Here is a 19,006-nt window from a genome sequence, read left to right on the forward strand (position 1 = left end):
GAGCTGCGGGGTGCCTAGCAGGATCCCTAGGGCGGCAGGGGTGGTCTCCACCTCGAAGTGCCGTCCCAGTCGGGCGCCCCACTGCCTCTGCTTCCAAATTTTTCCAACAGACGCGCGCCCTTTTCTAGGAACCTTGCGTCCGCTCAGCGCGCGCCGACCACAGTATCCCGGCGCTCCCGGGAGGCCTCGGGAGGCGCAGGCAGGGTGGAAGGGCCCAGTGACCGCATCTTTTCCTTTTATTCCAGCAGAGTCTCGGCGTGCTCCCAGTATCGCCGACTCCCCTCTCGCCAGCCGCACCCATGCTTCTGGCGCGGATGAACCCACAGGTGCAGCCTGAGAACAGCGGGGCGGGCCCGGGGTCGGAGCAGCCCCAGCGGAAGCGCAAAGCTGCAGAACTCTTGGTGGTGAAAGAGCGCAACGGCGTCCAGTGCCTCCTGGCATCCCGCGACGGCGACGAGCAGCCCCGGGAGACCTGGGGCAAGAAAATCGACTTTCTGCTGTCGGTGGTCGGCTTCGCCGTAGACCTGGCCAACGTGTGGCGCTTCCCCTATCTCTGCTACAAGAATGGCGGAGGTGAGCCCCCTGACGGGCTGGGGGTTTGTACTTGGGAGGCTACCTGAAGTCCACAGCGGTGGCCGGGAGAGGAGCTGGGATACACACGGGAGGAGAAGAGGAGGCGGAAGGGCAAGTCTGGGACGCAGGAAGGGACTGGATAGGGCTCACGGAAAAAGGAGTCCCCTGTGGAACAGGGAAATCGAGGCATGACTTTGGACGGTGATAGGCGCATGCGTGGAAGGACCAGGTTGGGTGAGGAACTCTGACTTTTTGATGGTCCGCAGGAAGGGAGGTGGAGAGCTCTTGACTGGGCGCCAAAAGTGCCCACGGTGACCCCAACTCCAGCGCTCCAGGTTTGATAAAGGACTTGGGTACCCTGAAGGCACTTGGGAGGCCCTGCTCCCTTGGGGACAGAAACCCTGGAACAGAGACGCATAAAGAGAAGCTAGTGGCAGAGAGAACTCCACTCTCGGGTTGGTGGTCCTTTGGCTGGAGGGACCAGAGCACACAGCCTAGGCGGGATTGCATCAGTGGGTACCAAGAACTGGCCTGGTCCTTGAGACAGGAGGCCTGGGTGATTGGGATGAAGCGTCTACCTGCTGGGGTCCTGGCCACGTTGCAGGGTGGAGTGGGAGGAAGTTCTGGAGGAGACCCCAGTCCAGCAACCAGGCTCTCTCCCCCTCCCCCTGCTGGGTAACCGATTACTGTCTGCCCTGGGATGAGAGCCTTGAAATCAACTATAGCCTACTCAGGGGGCAGAGTCCTGGGGGAAGCAGCCCAGGGGGCAGGATCCTGGGGCCTAAAGCCCTAACTCCTTCCTGAGAGCTTCTGCCCAAACCACCCCAGACCTGCCCCCTTTGCTGGGATGAGCTCAGGAGTACCCTGTAGAGAGCCTGGGAAAATGACCCAGAGAAAGAAGTCGGCAAAGGGGTGGCCACCAGCAACCGAAACACTTTTCTATCCACTGGGCCATCTGCCTGGCAGGGGCTCTGGCTCAGGACTCCAGGGGGTCAGAGGGAGGTAGGGTGAGGGTTTGGAGCTGGAGGGAAAGCTCATGACCTTGTTCCATAGGGTCTGGGCCCCTGCTGATTGCTTCAGTGTGTACTCTGGACACTTGCTTTGGGTGAGGAATGGAAAACAGATGATCCAGAGGTGAAACTTTTCCTCGTTTGACTGCTGCATCTTCTCAAGAGTTTCTGGTCAGGTTTAAGCATTCTGGCCCTTTGGACTCAAGGAGGGAGGAAATGCAGATTCTCTGTATTTTTAGCAGACAGGGAGACGAGGAATGAAAGACAGACTAAGAAAACCTAGGACACTCTGTCTAGCATGTCCTCCATGACTGTCCGAGGCTGCGTGTCCCTAGACAGCAGAAGCTTCTGTCATCAATCAGCAATACTGATTGGGTTCCTCTTGGCATGAGCTACAGTGCTAGGCTCTGCAGGGGTCACCTAGATGTATTAACCACCACTTCTGCCTGCCAGGAGCTCTAGTCATCTAAGGGCTTCATTGTCATGCACTACCCATCATTTCCATTGTTATAAGTATCTGTTGAAACTAAAAGCACCCCAGATGGCCAATTGAACACATCAGCTAGATGGATATTCTGGGGCTTTCACTGACACTGTCCGCTCACTTGGCCACCGCCACCAACTGAGAGCGCCTGCTGTATGCAAGGTAGTCTGTACCAGGCGCCCAGGGCACCAAACACAGCACATTTGTCACACGTTCCAATTTTTAGGTGAAGTTGGCCAGAAGCTCCCTCTCCTAGGCTTGCTAGCCCTGCACATCACCCATCCTGAGTCGTTGAGTCATTTGTCTCTTTGTGAGTCTGTCTTCCAAACAGACGGGGTTACATTGAGAGCAGAGACTGTGGCTTTTTCATGCCTGTATTTCTAATGCCCAAGATAAGGGCTAGATCCTGGCAATGTGGTAGAAGGTGCCCGACAAACTTCTGTTGAATGAAAAAAATGAATGAAATGGTTCAAGCCCTCAGAGACCTAATGCCTACCCAGGAACAGCAGAACCCCCAACTCCACCGGCAGGAGCTAACAAAGTGAGGCAGCCTGTGCTGGTGGGAGGCGGGGTTGGCACCTAGAGATCAGAAGCCCTGGCTGTGGAGTCCTGGGTTCCAGCTTCTAGCTGTGTGACATTGGGCACCTCTCCAAGCCTCTGTTTCCTCATCTGTCAAATGGAAACAATGGTGTTCAACTCAGAGGGTTGTTGTGAGGACTCAATGTGATAATGCTGTGGAGGGCCTGGCATGAAGTACGGCCTTAGTAAAGATAGCTGCCACCTCTTATTCACATCCTTGCGATGATGCGCGAGATGGATGGGAGAGGTGTCATGTGCTCTAAAGGCCTGAGGAGAGGCTGCTTAGGAAAGACTCAGAGGAAGTGAGCTGTGTGGTTGGAACTCAGCTCCTTGGGACGGATGGAGCGCGGACAAGCCTGGGGAAGGGAGCAGGTGTACTAGTTGCTCAAGAATGCAGGAGGGATGGTCTCTGAGATTAGGAGTGCAGACTGGCTGAAGGGCAGGCCGGGAGAGATAAGGGTGGAGAGGCAAGTTGGGGCCAGGCTATGGAGACCGTGGCTGGCAGGCTACGGGGTGGGGAGGTTATACGAGTGAATTTCCATTTCTGGCTAGGATGTCTACGGCTGGCACAATGGAGCAGTGCAGTCCCACATCTCAGAGTCTGAGGTGTTCTTACTCTGCACCCCTCCAGGGGATGCTCGGCTGGCTTCTTCTGGGCTTTGTCTCTGCTGAGACCTCCTGGCTGCTCCTTGTGGATCAGTTCTCATCCAGCAATTATAAAGTCAGGCCTAGAGATGGGCAAGCAGGTTGGCAGGTGGATATCCTGTAATTCTAGAAGCAGCCCAAAGACCCAAGTTCAAATCCCATCTCTGTCACTCTCTCTGAGCTCAAGTTCCCCGCTACAGCTGGAGGTGAGCTTGGATGACCCCCAAGATCCGTCCCTCTCCAACGCCTGGCTCAGCACTGCACCCAAGCCAGGACTCACGCACCCTGTTATTTAACAGGCTGTGTTCTCTTCTGGTGCCAATATTAACACGGTAACCTCCAAGTCCAGCTGTTCATGCTGGCCCAGACTGGAGGATGTTTTGAAATGATAAAAGTGCCAATAGTTTAGGCCCCTGGCTAATATATTTTTTTTTGGCTAATATTTTTTTGAATGAGTTACTGAGAAAGATCAACCTGTCCGAACATCTTCCCATAAGCCAGCTGCTGGGATGCACGGGGGCAAGTGGCTTCCTTCCAGCCGGGAAAGCCACTCTTGGAAATTCCAAGGCTTTGTTCAGAACCTTCTCAAACAGGGAGGCGGTGTCAGTGGGGCTCTTTCCAAGGTGCTCCGCTCCTGTGGTCTTGGGCCAGGCCTGTGTTGGTCCCCAGGGAGGAGTGGACGGATCCATCGAGTCCCCGTGTCTGTCTCCTTGCCATGGAAGAGGCCACTCTGAATTATCCTTTGTAAATGAACGCTTCTGTTTGAGATGTGTCCGGCTGACAGCTCTGAGCTGTCAGAGAGATGTCCTTTAAGTTCAGACAGACCTGAGTTTGAATCTGAGCCTGACACTTCCCAGAAGTGTGGCCTCGGACAAGGCACTCGTCCTTTTTGGACCTCAGTTTCCATGTGCAGAAAAGGAAGGTGACTGCCTCTCCCCACAGGGTGATATGACATTAGATATAATATAAGCAAAGTACTTACAACAGTGTCTGACACGTAGTAGGGGCTCAATAAATGAAGTTGTTGCTGTTATTTTTATTGTTCAATGATTTTTAACTGCTAGACCTGGGCTAGATACAGGAGTAGGCTGGGGTCCTGATTTTGGAGCAGATTTGATTCTAAGAGGAAGTTAGAAGGGATATAAGGCTGGAAAGTGGTCACACTTGGGTCTGGGGTTTCTAACAGCCTAACCTTATCCCACTGTTTTTTCCCTACCTGGAAAATGGGGATTAACATTCCTATATGGGGTCCCATGAGATATGTAGTTCTGGGTCCCAAATGGGGTTCCCTTCCTTCCTCAAGTGAGCTCAGGGTCTCAGGTACCCACAGACCTTCGGGAATCCTCTTGGCCAAAATATCTGGGGTTCTTGAGGTCAAGTAGGAGGCGGTGACGGGTACAAAAGGCAGGAGTTTGCAAACTCATCGCCCTCGCGTTGGGCCTGGCTGCAGGGGGCCATCTACACCCTGAGCTTGCCAAGCCCGAGGCTGATGGTTCAGCTCAGATGTACATGAGCCAGCCAGCTGGTATGGCCCTTCGGCTAACAAGTTTGCAGGAAGGAGGCATTCATCAGGGGCTGGAGCTGAGACTGTGATCTGGCATTACCGGCATGATTTGGCCCATTGCTCTGAGCTGGCCAAAAAGATCTAGAGGGACTGTTTTCAACAAGGTGGGATTTCATAGGGGTAAATGTTACATCCTGCCCTGTGATCCCAAACCCAACTGCCTAAGTAAGGATTAGGCCACAGCACAAGTGGAGAAAGGCCCCGGGGCTTTCATTAGCTGCAATCCTCTGTGTGAGTCACTGCCGGGATCCATTTATTTAACAAAAAAACCCCACTTACTAAATGCCTGTCATATGCCAGGAATATAGAGGTGAGCAAAAGGCAATCCCTGCCTTTAGGGAGTTCATAGTCTATTACAGATATTCTACAAGTTAACGTCATTTTCAATTCTGTTATTGGAGGTACTATATCCCAAATCCGGGAGGTGAGGTTCCACTCTGTTCTTTGTGAGTTATATTTCCTTCTCTAATATAGTTCTGACCATTCCAAACACCCTGTAACTTGTTCCTCTTAAAGAGACCAGGAAGGAAGAGGTGGGAAACCAGAATCTTCGAGGAGCTTCATTAGTAAGAATCAAGTCAGATCCTGCAAAGTTGACACGGAGGGAGAATTGTCACAGGAGGGGTAGCCTCAACTCCAATTTCCCTGAATTTCACCCCCACTGACCTCCTTAGAGGGGCGGGGTTTAATCTACCAGAGGAGCAAGCATGTTTCCTCACTGCAACTGTCCTTCTCTCAGAACTAGAGATGTGTGATGGCAGGACATGCTTCCCATTTACAGAGCACCTCAGTGCCAGGGACCTCACCTCCGTTATCTCTAATGATCACAGCAAACCAGTGATGCAGGTATTATCCCCCCTTACAAAGGGGGAACCAAAGCTCAGAGAAGTCACATTGGCTCGAGGTCACAAAGCCATAAATAGCATGGTTGGGGGCCAGGATTGCCTCAGATCGAGGCAAGGGGGTAACAGGAAAACTCCGTTTTTGTACGCATTCTACCGTCTTTTGACACCAAATATGTGGGGTTTTTCTTAACACCAACCCATCCTCCAACTTTGGGGTGGGTGTCCTACCGTTCAATTCTGACACCACCTGGAGTTAGTGCAGACCCCACAGGTTAGGGCTCAGTCTCACAAGAATTCTCTCACTTCACAGGCCAGTCACAAGGGTCAAGATGTCACCTGTGCTTCTGACCAACCGGCTATAATCAGGGGTTCCCATGATCCCCTCTGCAGGTTTGATAATTTGCTATAACAGCTCACAGAACTCAGAGAAACATTTGCCAGTTTGTTATAAAGGCTATTATGAAGGGTACATGTAAACAGCCAGGTGAAGATGTACACAGGGGGTGAGGTATGGAAGGTTCCTGGGTGCAGGAGCGTCTGAGCCCGTGGAGTTGGGGTGCACCACCCTCCCAGTATGTGCACGTGCTCGCCAGTGCATCAGTCCGGAAGCTTTCCAAACCCCCTACGTTTGGGATATTTATGAAGCCTCCTCACAAGGGCATGATCGATATTAACTCAATCTCTAGCCCCTCTTCCTTCCCTGGAGGGTGGGCGTGGGGCTGAAAGTCCTAAGCCTCTAATCATGGCTTGATCTTTCTGGGGACCAGCCCCCATCTAGAAGCCCACCAAGAGTGGCTTCATTAGAAGAAAAGACACTCCCATCACCCAGAAAATTCCCAGGGATTTAGGAGCTCTGCGTAAGATGCTCCTGTCACCCCCATCACGCAGGAAGTTACAAGGGTTTTAGGAGTTCTGTGTCAGGAGTCCAGAGCAGAGACAGGGGGTCTGCCCTGGGCCCTGGGCCCTGATCTGCCCTCCTCTCTGCCTCCCCCATGCCAGGGCTGAGAGGGCCTGCCCACCCAGAGCACTGATTCTAACCCCCATCAAACTCCAGGTACCTGGACTCCGGAATTCCCTGCCCAAACACTCCAACATCCACCCACCCCAGTCTACAAGGTCCTCTTACCTGGACCCTGCTTCCCCAGCCTGGACTGTGTTACAGGCCTGCACAGCCCCAGGCCCAAGGGGAAGCCAGAGGCTGTGGACAGAGCTTAGACATGTGGGCACAAGAGTCCACACGTACGTGCAAAAGGCCTCACACACTGCTGGTTGGAGCTGAGGTGGGGATGAAGCAGGGTGCGGGCTCCCCCCAGGCCTCCACACTCCAGCGCAAAGCTCCAAGAACTGGGGATTCCAGATTTGAACTTTATAATAGAACCATGCTGAGTTGTCAAGGTAGGATGACAGAGCAGGTTTGGCTTAACAGCTGTGGCCTGAGTTGTCACCTTTAAATATGTGGATATCGCAGGGTAAGTCTCCACCGGTGCTCTTGTCCCCATTTCTACAAGTCGGGTGGGCCTGCTGCATGCAGCCCTGTCTCTACTGAAATCTCACCTTCTTTTGCACCCTGATGTCTATACCCTTGGGGTACCTGGGAAGCGGGGACAAATCTGGCTACCGTAGGCATTGACCAACTTTTTCTTGGAATTCTGGTGAAAGCCACGGGCAGTGACCACCCATAGCTGAGCTACAGGCACCAGGCGAACGGTCCTGTGGGTTTTCACTTCTTAATACATCAGGATGTGGCCAGTTTGAGGAATCCTACCCTCCACCAACTGGGAAGCTGGGCCAGTGAGGTCTCAGGGACCCTCCTGTCCCTCCTGCAGCCCCTCCCTGATCAGTCTCTCCACCCCCACACCAGGCCTGGCCCACACCTCCTCTCGCTGAGCCACCTCCCACAGGCATCCCGTCCCCTCCCCTGGGGTCCTCCTCACCCACCAGGGGTCTGCTCCAGCACTTCCCATCTGAACTGAGTGACCACTGGCTTCCCTTTTCTGAGGACTTGACATTTGCACAGAGGAGTCCAGAGCCCCTCTCTGACCAGTAGGGTTCCTCTCTAATGGCGGGGCGGCATCAGGCAGTGTGTGCCAGACAGATGCTTTTCTTACTGAATTCATCCAAAGGCCACGGGTCGGAGTCCCTTTCGCAGTTGACAGTCTTTTCTTCCTGTGTTCATGTGAGTGTGTTGACGTGCAGAATCCGTGTGTACCTTTGCATGAAGATGTACAGGTGTGCATCTGTGTACGTGTGTGGATGTTGGAGACCCCTAGGAGCTGAGACCCTCGGGAGGTCTGCCCCTGTCAGCCCAGCCAGAGCATTCCAGAGCCAGGATTCTGGGCCTGTAGCTCCTCAGATTCTCAGCTCTCTGGCCCTGCATGAGGCTGGATGAAGCTTACACAGCCACGCATGGAGATGAGGCAGGGCCGTGGGAATGTGGCACTTATGGGCCTCGCAGAGCAGTACCTTCTAGGAAGTTTGCAACCAGCCTCGGTGTCCCAGGAGCTGCTGCAGGGCTGTTTCTAGGAGAAGCATCCTTAGCTGACCTCAGGCACCCCTGAAACCTCTTTCTGACTCTTCAGCTCTGTCCTGGCTTCCTCCAGATCTTTCTGCAAGGGGGCTTAGGCCATCTCCCTGGTCGATGTCCTCTTTTAGAATAAGACACTGGCCACTGGGCAGCTTTCTGGTTTTCATTCATACTCAGCCATTCCAACATTCTTGAACGTTCCCCATCTGTTACCACCTGAAGCTTTGGCTGCCCCGCATCAGACGCACTTGGAAGAGTCTTGGGCTTGTGCAGACCCATAATCTTTCCTCCTCTCCTTCCACTGGAACTCCCAGCCAGCACAAGAGGGTTATTTACCTACAACTGGGCAATTTACCTACCTGTTGGCAGTGCCACCCAGAGGGTTAGAGTTGAGAAAACTGGCCAATGGGAGATCCCTGGTGAATTGGCTGACATTGCTTTTTCCTCTGGTTGTAGAAAAGAACATCTAGTTGACAGAGGCAAACCACGGTGCTGAGATCTGAGCCATGACTCCTGGCTTCTTCCTTCCCTGTTGTCCCTTAGACCACTGACTTCAGTCTTCAGGCCTGTTAAATACTCTAATACAGCTATTTCCCTTACTCTCTGGCTCCAGGCCCCCAAGGGCAGTGACAGGTGGCCACAAGGCAGATCCAGATGTGGAGCCAAGCAAGCATATTTACTAGTTTGGACAAGCATCTTGACCTTTCTAAACCTCAGTTTCCTCATCTTTTACATGGGATTGGTGGTAATTCTCAGGGATGGTTTTAAAGGAATAATTATGCAAAAACTTAGTGTGTGGCTTGGCATATAATGGAGCTCAATAAATGGTACTTGTTACTTTCACCAGCTCCACCGTCACCACCACCACCCCGACCTCCATCAGCATCACCGGCATTGCTATCAGCAGCGTGAACAGACGTGGGTTCTAGTGCCAGACTAGCCCTCTCTGTGTGGGGAAAGAGAAGGGTGGAGATTGAGAGTAGAAATGAGGAGGGGAAGAGAGAGGTTAGCATGTGGCCGTTTCAAAGAAGTCCAGCCTGGAGCAGGGGCTGGAGGCTTGGAGCAGCCCATGACCAGCAGACCAGCTGGCTCAGCTGGCCCCAGAGTCCCAGTTTCAGATCACCCTCCACCAAGCCTCTATGCAGACTCATGTCCTCCATCGAGGCTGGGATATTCTGGAATCAACAGAATATTTTGGGAATGGCTCTGGAGCTCTGGAGCCAGGCAGACCTGGGCCCAAATCTCAGATCTATCACTGACCAGTTGGGTGAATTTAGACAAGTCACCAAGCCGCAGTTTCCTCCTCTGAAAAATGGGTGTAGCAGTTGCCACCTGAGATGGTTTCTGGGTAGGATAAATGGGATCACAGATGTCCAGTGCCCAGTGCCCTGCTTGATACATAGGAGATACTCATGTTCCAGTGGTTTCTTCCCTACTGCCCACCCTGCTAGTCCGTCTTCTGCTTCAGAAGGACTGGGTCTCAGAGCACTGCAGCCAAAACTTCATGCTTTGTCCCTAAGAGCCCTGGGCTTCCTGAGGAGAAGCCCTGGGAGGAAAGTGGAGACTGACAGTCTGAGTAGCTGGGGGAGTTTGACCCTGGGTGCGTGCGACTTTGCCACAGTTCTCTGCTAGCCTGGTGCCCCGGTTTCCACATCTGTAAAATGGCGGTAGTAATACTTTTAGGGTTGTTGTGAAGATGGAATGAGATATTGCATGGAGCACAGTGCTGGGAACACAGTAGGGAATATTATATTCCTAATATTATCATCGTTACGCATTTCCCGGTTTCTGCACTTTCCTAGTGCGGGCGGGTCAGAGAGTGTTTGGTTTCCAAGGTTACGACATCTCAGCCAAAGGCCAATGGCGGGAGGAGTGTGGATCTGGCCTGGCCACCTCCGGTTGCACCAGGCCAAGGAGCAGCCTAGGCTGACGTGGCAAGTACCCCTGTGAGTCACCTCACGGCGTCAGAGCCCGTTAAGCTCACCCCAGGCTACCAGGCGTACTGAGAACTGTCTCTGGAACTCAGACGTGTCTAATTCTACCAGGAATTTTCCCAGGGACTTGCTGCTGCCCATTGCCAAGGGCTCCCTGTAGCTTCGGCAGTGTTCTGGGTGGGCATCTTCCCTGGTCAGAGACTTGAGCCTCTGACCTCTTTGATCCGGTGTTTGTTTACCTTCAGCCAGCAGTAACAGAGTGAGCTTGATGGTTGGAAGACATGAATGCGAATCCTGCTTCTGTCACTTAGCAACAGTGCAAACAAAACCAATTCGACTCCCTTCTCTGCCTTCAGTTTCCCCTGGGGGGAAATAATGACCCTCTCTGATTATTTCTGTGAGCTGATGTGAGACTAAGGACAATCCAGTGAGGTCATGTTTGGGGCTACTCTTCGTTGCGGTGCGCAGGCTTCTCATTGCGGTGGCTTCTCTTGTGGAGCACGGGCTCCAGGTGCACGGACTTCAGTAGTTGTGGCTTTCAGGCTCTAGAGCACAGGCTCAGTAGCTGTGGCTCATGGGCTTAGTTGCTGTGCGGCGTGTGGGATCTTCCCAGACCAGGGCTCGAACCCATGTCCCCTGCATTGGTAGGCAGATTCTTAACCACTGCGCCACCAGGGAAGCCCAAGCCTGTTTAGCTTTGATGAACACAGATTTTACTAATTTGAGCACAGAACCTCACTATTATGACTATGATTATGACTACTGCTATAACTATTATTATGTTATGGCTATTTGTATTAATTGCTCTGATTTACCTACCACAAGACATCCCTTGAGAAGTGGCCGGGTGCCATGAATGAGGACCCTCACAGCTCTGGCTGACATGGGTCCACACACTCTGAGGGGCAGGCCCAAGGCTGAGCAGGGATCTAGGGGCTCACACTCTGCTTCTGTGTCTTCCAGGTGCCTTTCTGATCCCGTACACCCTGTTCCTCATCATCGCCGGCATGCCCCTGTTCTACATGGAGCTGGCTCTGGGCCAGTACAACCGGGAAGGGGCAGCCACCGTGTGGAAGATCTGCCCGTTTTTCAAAGGTAAAGAAGGAATCTGGGGGAGTCAAAGGTTGTTCTAAAAGACTTCTGTGTGCCCCTGGAGAATCTGCTCCAAAGGTGGGATCTGCGGTAGACCAGCTCTCTCGAGATTTACAGTTATTGGCAAGGTCAAGCACGTCCACCGTTCAAAGTTACACGGAACGCGTTGGGGGTGTCAGGGACAGCTTTAGCCTAGAAAGTCTGGAAATCTGGGTTCCAGTCCAGGCTGTACAGCTGAGTAACCAGAGGGAATCTGTTTTCCTGATTGGGAAAAACTCATAGAAGTGTCAGAAGTACCCAGAACACATACCACTACTCTCCCCTCTTGCTCCCATGGCAGACATGATAAGTGGATCACGTGCCTTTCCACCGTGGGCAAGGGGCTTCCTTCCGCTGGGAGAGAATGTTATCATGCTTCAGTGTTATCCTGCCCAAGGGGTGGGGGGAGCTGGGATACTTATGCTCCAACACCCGACCCGGCTGCTCCCTGGGGCATTAAATGTCCTGGCACTTTCGCCTTGCCTGATGATAAGTGGACAGAAGGGGCTCCAGGGGCAAGAGAGAGCCCTCAGGCAAAGGAATGGGGGGTGGGGCCCTAGGGGGTTTAGGGCTCCGACAATCTGCTACAGAAAAAAAGAGAGGTGTGGGGGGTCGGGTAGTGCAATGGTTGGAGCAAGCTCCCCAGGAGAGGTGGTTCTGAGGAAGCCCCTGCCTGACCCCCTCTGACCCCCACCCAGGAGTTGGCTACGCTGTGATCCTCATTGCACTCTACGTTGGCTTCTACTACAATGTCATCATTGCCTGGTCACTCTACTACCTCTTCTCCTCCTTCACCCTTAACCTGCCCTGGACTGACTGCGGCCATGCCTGGAACAGCCCCAACTGCACCGACCCCAAGCTCCTCAACAGTTCCGTGCTGGGCAACCATACCACGTACTCCAAGTACAAGTTCACGCCGGCAGCAGAGTTTTATGAGTAAGTCATCAACCCCTTGTCCTGTTCACACGGGCGCATCGAGACCTGTGCTGGGCAGGACCTGAGCCAAATGCTAAGGAAAACCACAGAAGGGGAGGGGGCCACGCCAGTCACTGTAATGTGTACTCAGCAGCCACCACAGGCATGATCCTGGCTAGAAGCCAAGGATACAGCCGTGGACTAAGCTTGAGGAGCTTGTGTTCTGGCGCAGAATGGGGGTGGGGAGACAACACACTAGCAAAAAGGTAAGGAAGCAAGAACGCTGTACAGCGTGAACATGCCGTTCAGGAAATCAAACACATTTTAGGGAGTATAAGTGCTCTTAAGGAACTAAAACCAGTGCTACACAGTGATTGTGTAGGGAAAAGGAACTTTAGTGCAGGTGGTCAGGGAGGGCTTCTAGGAGGAGGTGTCGTAAGAACTGATGAAGTCAGCCAGGGGAACACCTAAGGGCTCAGCTGGTAGATGATGGAGCTGCAGTGAACCCAAGTCAATCTGATCCTGAAGCTGTCACCTGGTCCACCGTGTGCTGCTGTCTCTCTGGGGCTTCCATGGGTGAAAGTAGCCAGAGTTTGTGAGTGAGATTTAGGAAGCGGGAGGCAGGCCAGCTGTGTACAGCTCAGAGAAATTATTTGGACTATGTGTATGAGAGGCACTGACTGGTGTAGAAGACAGAACATCTTTTAAAAAAAGAAACATTTTATGTTGAAATCATTTTAGAGGTAGAAAAAAGTTGCAAATGTAGTACACAGAGCCCCTGTAGACCCTTCACCCAGTTTCTCCTAATGTTGACACCTTATACAACCATAGTGCAATGATTGAAATCAGAAAATTAACATGGATTAACACTCAACCTGCTAAAGACTATTTTTGAATTTGTTAGTTTTCCCACTAATGTCATATCCTGGTCCAGGATCCAACCTAGAGTCCCATGTGGCATTTAATTGTCACATCTCCTTAGTCTCCTTCAATCTGTGAGAGTTCTTTAGTCTTTCCTTGAGTGTCATGCCCTTGATGCTTTTGAAGAGCACTGGTCAGTTTTTCTATAAAATAGCCCTCCGTGTGGGTTGGTCATTGTTTTCTCCTGATTAGACTGACTTTGACATTTTTGGCAAGAATAACTTGGAAATGACATTGTGTCCTTCTCGGTGCATCATATCAGGGGGTACAGGATGCCAGTCTCTTATTACTAGGCATGTTGACCTTGATCACTCAGCTAAAGTGCTATCTACCAGCTTCCTCCTGTGCAGAGGTAGCATTATTCTCTGTGATTAGTAAGTGTCTTCTGGGAAGTTACTTTGAGGTTATGCAAATATCTCATTTGTCATCAGACTTTTGCCCACAGTTCTTACCATCCTTCAGTGAGTCTTGCAAACAAGGATTATTATTTATAGTGTTGATCTAAAGTGATTTCTAGTCCCATCATTCCCTCTAGATTAATTGAAGAGAAAAGTCCCTTTTCCCCTATTTATTCATTCGTTTGTTTACTCATTTATTCATTTCTATCAGTATGGGCTCATTGGTATTTATTTTATTCTGTGGTTTTAACCCATAGCCATCATTATTTATTTTGTTGCTCCCTAGAATCCTCTCAACCTCTACTCCGTCCTTTTAAGTCCTTGAGGTTGGTAATAGTCAACTTGTTTTCAGTCACCTTATTTCAAATGTTTGCATGGTCTCTTCAGAATGTAGCATCTATTGTCTTTATGCTTCAGGCGGGGGTGAGTCCCATTTTAGCAACCCCTACGCAACTGTTAGCAGCTAAGCAGAAAGTCCCTGGTACAAACTGTGGGGCAGGACAAGTAAATCCCACTCAAACCTCACTCTCAAGGTACACGTGGTCTGAGTAGTGATTGGAAAACTTTCCAGTAAAAAATTAGATAGGAAATATTTTGGGCCTTTGTGGGCCACGTAGGTCTCTTGCATATTCTTTATTTGATTTTACCCTTTAAAAAGATAGAAACCATCCTTAGCTCACAGGCCATAACTCAATGGGCCACAGCTGGATTTGGGGACGGGGCGGGGAGGGGCGGGGCATGGCTTGGTCTGCTGGTCTGGAGCAGTCCTGCTCAGGAGAACTCCCCGTGATAGAAATGTCCTATGTCTGCACAGCCCAGTGCAGTAGCTACATGCACACGTGGTTAGTGAGCAGTTGAAATGTGGCTAGCGTGACTAAGTTGAATTTTTTTTTTTTTGGCGGTACGCGGGTCTCTCACTGTTGTGGCCTCTCCTGTTGCGGAGCACAGGCTCCGGATGCGCAGGCTCAGCGGCCATGGCTCACGGGCCCAGCCGCTCCGCGGCATGTGGGATCTTCCCGGACCAGGGCACAAACCCACATCCCCTGCATTGGCAGGCGGACTCTCAACCACTGTGCCACCAGGGAAGCCCTGAATTTTTAACTTCATTAATTTTCATTCATTTATGTGTAAATAGCTCATGGTTACCATATTGGGCAGTGCAGGTCTAGAGGATGGAAAACAACAAATTCACCAACACCAAAACCTTAGGGCCACTCTGCTTTGGTCCTATATATTCCCTCAGCTAAGGACCTTGGAACGAGTCCTGATCATCCAGAGAGTGGGGTTCCTGAGGACCATTTCCACTCCTGCCATCTCGGTGCAGCATGACCAAGGAGCCTTGGTGTGGTTACAGGTGGCCTCTGGAAAGTCTGCTGCCTCCTGGGGCTCGAGGAGTCAGGGTTCTCAGGGCCCAGGAACTACCCTCAATGAGCCATGGCGGAGAATTTGCTAAGGGTCCTGGACCTGTGTGTCCACCTACCCCCATCTGTGTTTTCTGCAGACTTCAGCAGGCATGTGCACAATTATGTAGATTTGGGAATTTTGTGGGGAGAGGGTCCACAGTCGTCATGGAATTCAAAATCCTTCTACAGCCCCAGACGGATCTGAAGGACTGCTGTTACTTAAAGTAAGCATCTAAGCAACACCATCGTCCCTGTCTTTCTCCTCATCACATCAACAGCTAATCACTTACCGTGTGCCTCAAGCTTTCTGCTAACTTCTCTGTATGTGTTATGTCAGTGTAAGCCTCACACCAACCTGATGAGGTTTCTGTAACTCTTACCTTCACTGCATGTGTGACGCGGCCTCATTTTGCAGATGAATAAATCACTGTAAATCACTGGCCCATGGCCACATGGCTAGTCTTGTGCAGAGCCAAGATTTGGACCCAGACGGTTTGCAGCTACAGGACTCGAAGAGTGGGAGCCCCCTTACACTTTGCCCCCAGGAGCCTCACTCTCCTCACCCTGGCCCCTCCCTTGCCAAGCAGTGAAACTCCAGAGTCTGCAGGCTTAACTTCTGTGTTATATTGGATTCTAGCCATTATAAACGGCTATTATTATTCCAAAATACTGTCATAGTCACAACTAACATTTATCCAGCTTAGATTATATCCCAGCCATGCATTTGGAAGTGACATTTGAAGTGGGTTTGAATCCAGGAAGTCTGGCTCCGAAGTCCAGGCTCTTAGCCCAGCAATGCTAAACACTGGCTGCTCATTGGAACCACTTGGAGAGCTTTAAAACACACTGATGCCTGGATCCCACACCCAGAGATTCATTTCATTGGTCTGGGTGCAGCCGGTGGGGCGTGGAGATTTGTATTAACAGCTCCTCCAGTGATTCTAATATCCAGCCAAGGTTGAAAGCCCCTGTCTTAGCCACTGCATTCTCCCATCTCAAACAGAATAGGATCCTTAGTGGGCTCAGGCTAACATGCCTACAGGACCATGTCATGGAAAATCTAGGGCCTCCTTTATTCTTCTCCTTAGGGGTGTGGCCTCGGACAATCCCAGAACCCTTAGGGACCTTGCAGGCGGAGGTTTTAGGCCTTCCTAGTTTATAAGTGTGGTTTGGACTAGGAGATGGTAAAGGATAGTGGAGCTGAGGGTGCTGCATGATACATGTAATTGGTTCCATGCTTTCTCCTTTATCATCTCATGATAAAGGAAGAAAACATGATCGTTCTTTTTGCTCTTGGCAACCCTCGTCCTTATAAATTAAAATGGGAAATGATAGCCTTGTCTCTAGTCTAGTTATTATTTGATTCCTTCTCTGACGTCTTCATAGCCAGCAGATCTGCCCCAGCCGAAGGGAGAAGTGAGTTGGGTTTTGAAACCCAGGTTGCTTTAATTACAGCCTTAAACTTCCTCCCAGCTTGGCTGTGAGCAGAATAAGGTGGAAGAAGATGACATTCTCTTATGTGGGGCTGAAGGGGCTTGGGGGATGTTGTGGGGAGCAGAATCCAAGACTTATTTCTACAGCTTTCTGCTCCACAGAGCTCCTATCCCCTCCCTGCCTCCCCCTTCTTTCCCCTCCTCCATCCTTTTAAGTACATCCCCACCCCAAGCTTCACAGCTGCCGTGAGCCAGGCACCAAGCATCTTCTCATATCCAAGTCCCATTTAGTCCTCGCAGTTCATGGAGGTGGGAATTACTCCTATTTTCCAGATAAGAATGTAGTGGTACAGGTTTTAGGGAAGTGGCAGAGCTGGGATCCGAACCCGGGCCGTCTGAGTTAAGGCCCTCATCCCATCCACAGGCCTCTCCCCTGTCTTCTCTTCCATCCCATCAGAGTCTCCAGTGGGGTGTATTCGGGACAGGAGTGCAGGAGTGTCTGTGGGTAGATCAGAGCCCTTCTCATGCATCTCTTTCTCACCCTGAAGCTGCTTTTGTGTGCTTCTCAGTATCTAAGTCATGAGCTGCCTCTGGATTTGTTTTTGCTTTCTTTTGTTTTTCTTACATCTTTATTGGAGTATAATTGCTTTACAATGGTGTGTTAGTTTCTGCTTTATAACAAAGTGAATCAGTTATACATATACATATGTTCCCATAGCTCTTCCCTCTTGCATCTCCCTCCCGCCCACCCTCCCTATCCCACCCCTCTAGGTGGTCACAAAGCACCGAGCTGATCTCCCTGTGCTATGCGGCTGCTTCCCACTAGCTATCTATTTTACGTTTGGTAGTGTATATATGTCCATGCCACTCTCTCACTTTGTTTTTAATGGCCCTTTTATCTAAATGCTTCTGCTTTAAAAGTTACCCCCTCTCAGTCTGGGGACCCAGCAGGTAGGACTCCCAGGGCCAACCAACCCTGAAGAGATTAGTTGTTTTTTTTTGCTTTCCTCAGAGCCTGCTGGCCGATTCTCTTGCCATCTTGTACTTATTTAAGCTGACAGATTGAACATATCATTCAAGGGAACAAAACTTCGATACTCCCCAGGCTCTAGGCCTGAGGCCAAATAGCCCAAGGCTGAAGGAAACCCCGAGGCTCTGTAACTTAATCTGTAAAAGGGCACCCTTGGTGAACACGCTCAGGGAATAGAAAACTTCTACCCGCTGCGTGTTCCTGGTGGGGAAGAGAACTCTCCCTCCACCCCAACACTAACCCTTTGCACTTAAATGTCAAGTGAGATCTGAGCCCGTTTGGCCTGTAGACATCGGAAAGTCTGGACCGTGGGCTCCACGATGATTCATTTTCATTAAACTGCTGGAAAACTACAACAAACAACAAAGTTACTCGTACTAATCCCCAAGACTTCGGCCTGTTACGGGAGAGGAGGCTGGATTCACTTTTCTTGGAAATCAGCTCTGGAGTCTGGCTTTTTCACTGATGAAATATCTAGACAACCACTGCAAGGCTGAAAGTGGACCTCACACACATGTGGGTCACTTGGGCTGGTTAGGAGGCGTTTCGGCCATCTGATTGGATTCTAGAGTCATTTTAGCGCGTTTGAGGGCAAGCACAGTTGGTTCAGTGCCTTTTTTTTTTTTCATGATTTTAACAGTCAAATTGGCCAAATGGTTATTGATACCATTCAATACTTGGCCCGTATGGAAAGAAATGGGAAGAAGCAGGATTAAGAGTCAGATGGGCTCAGTACCTGATTCTGGTTCTCCATATTTTTAGATATGCCCGGCCTCTCTTCTCTTCCAATCTCCTCCCTTCCCTTCTCTCCCCTCCCCTCCCCTCTCCCCTCCCCAACCCCATGCTTCTCCTCCTCTTCCCCTCCCCCTTCTGCCCTCCCCCTCCTCCCCTCCCTTTTCCTCTCTCTCCCCCTACTCTTCCCCCTCCCCCTCCTCCCCTCCCCCTCCTCCCTTCCCTTTTCCTCTCTCCCCCCACTCTCCCCCCTCCTCCCCCTCCTCCCCTCCCCTTCCTCCCCTTCCCCTCCTCCCTTCCCTTGTCCTCTCTCTCTCCCTACTCTTCCCCCTCACCCTCCTCCCCTCCTCCCCTCCCCTTCCTCCCCTCCCCCTCCTCCCTTCCCTTTTCCTCTCTCTCCCCCATTCTTCCCCCTCCTCCTCCTTCCCCTTCTTCTCCTTCTTCTTCCTCTCTCTCTTTCTCTCTCTCTCCCTCCCTCTCCCACTCTCTCCCTCCTTCTCATCATAGGAGAGGGACCTCAGCCAGGGCCTCAGTTTTGAGCTGAGACTAGCAGGGACAGAAGTTCACCAGGCAGATACATTGGGCCAGGAAGTGTGTTCTAGGCATAAAGGAACAGACGGTTCCAAGGCCCAGAGTGACGAGAGCTTCATATAATTCGGGAATGACAAGTGGCTGGTGGTCGCCAGGAGCCAAAGGCATGGTGTGGCAAGGCATGGGGTGCCCTTGGTACAGGGCGACTGAGAAAGGCCTCCGATTCTGAAAGGCACATGTCTTTATCCTCTCTCCCAGGATTCCACAGCGCTGACGCTTTTGACATTTGGGGCTGGATAATTGCGGTGGGAAGGCTGTCCTGTGCATTTTGGACGTTTAGCCTCATCCCGGGCT

The 19,006-nt window shown here is 51.4% G+C and overlaps 1 protein-coding gene across 1 annotated transcript in view; it reads left to right on the forward strand.

Moving 5' to 3' along the window:
* Positions 1-284: 284 nt before the first annotated feature.
* Positions 285-19,006, forward strand: part of SLC6A2 (solute carrier family 6 member 2) — a gene marked incomplete at its 3' end in the record, with an annotated part of 36,275 nt that continues 17,553 nt past the window's right edge. The window contains exons 1-3 of the mRNA XM_082677810.1: positions 285-573; positions 11,122-11,253; positions 11,988-12,225. Of these exons, the coding sequence (XP_082533936.1) occupies positions 300-573; positions 11,122-11,253; positions 11,988-12,225 (644 nt within the window). The 5' untranslated portion in view covers positions 285-299. The remainder of the gene's footprint in view (positions 574-11,121; positions 11,254-11,987; positions 12,226-19,006) is intronic.

The sequence above is a fragment of the Grampus griseus genome (assembly GCF_964374135.1).
Source record: "Grampus griseus genome assembly, chromosome: 19".
Classification (NCBI taxonomy): Eukaryota; Metazoa; Chordata; class Mammalia; order Artiodactyla; family Delphinidae; genus Grampus; species Grampus griseus.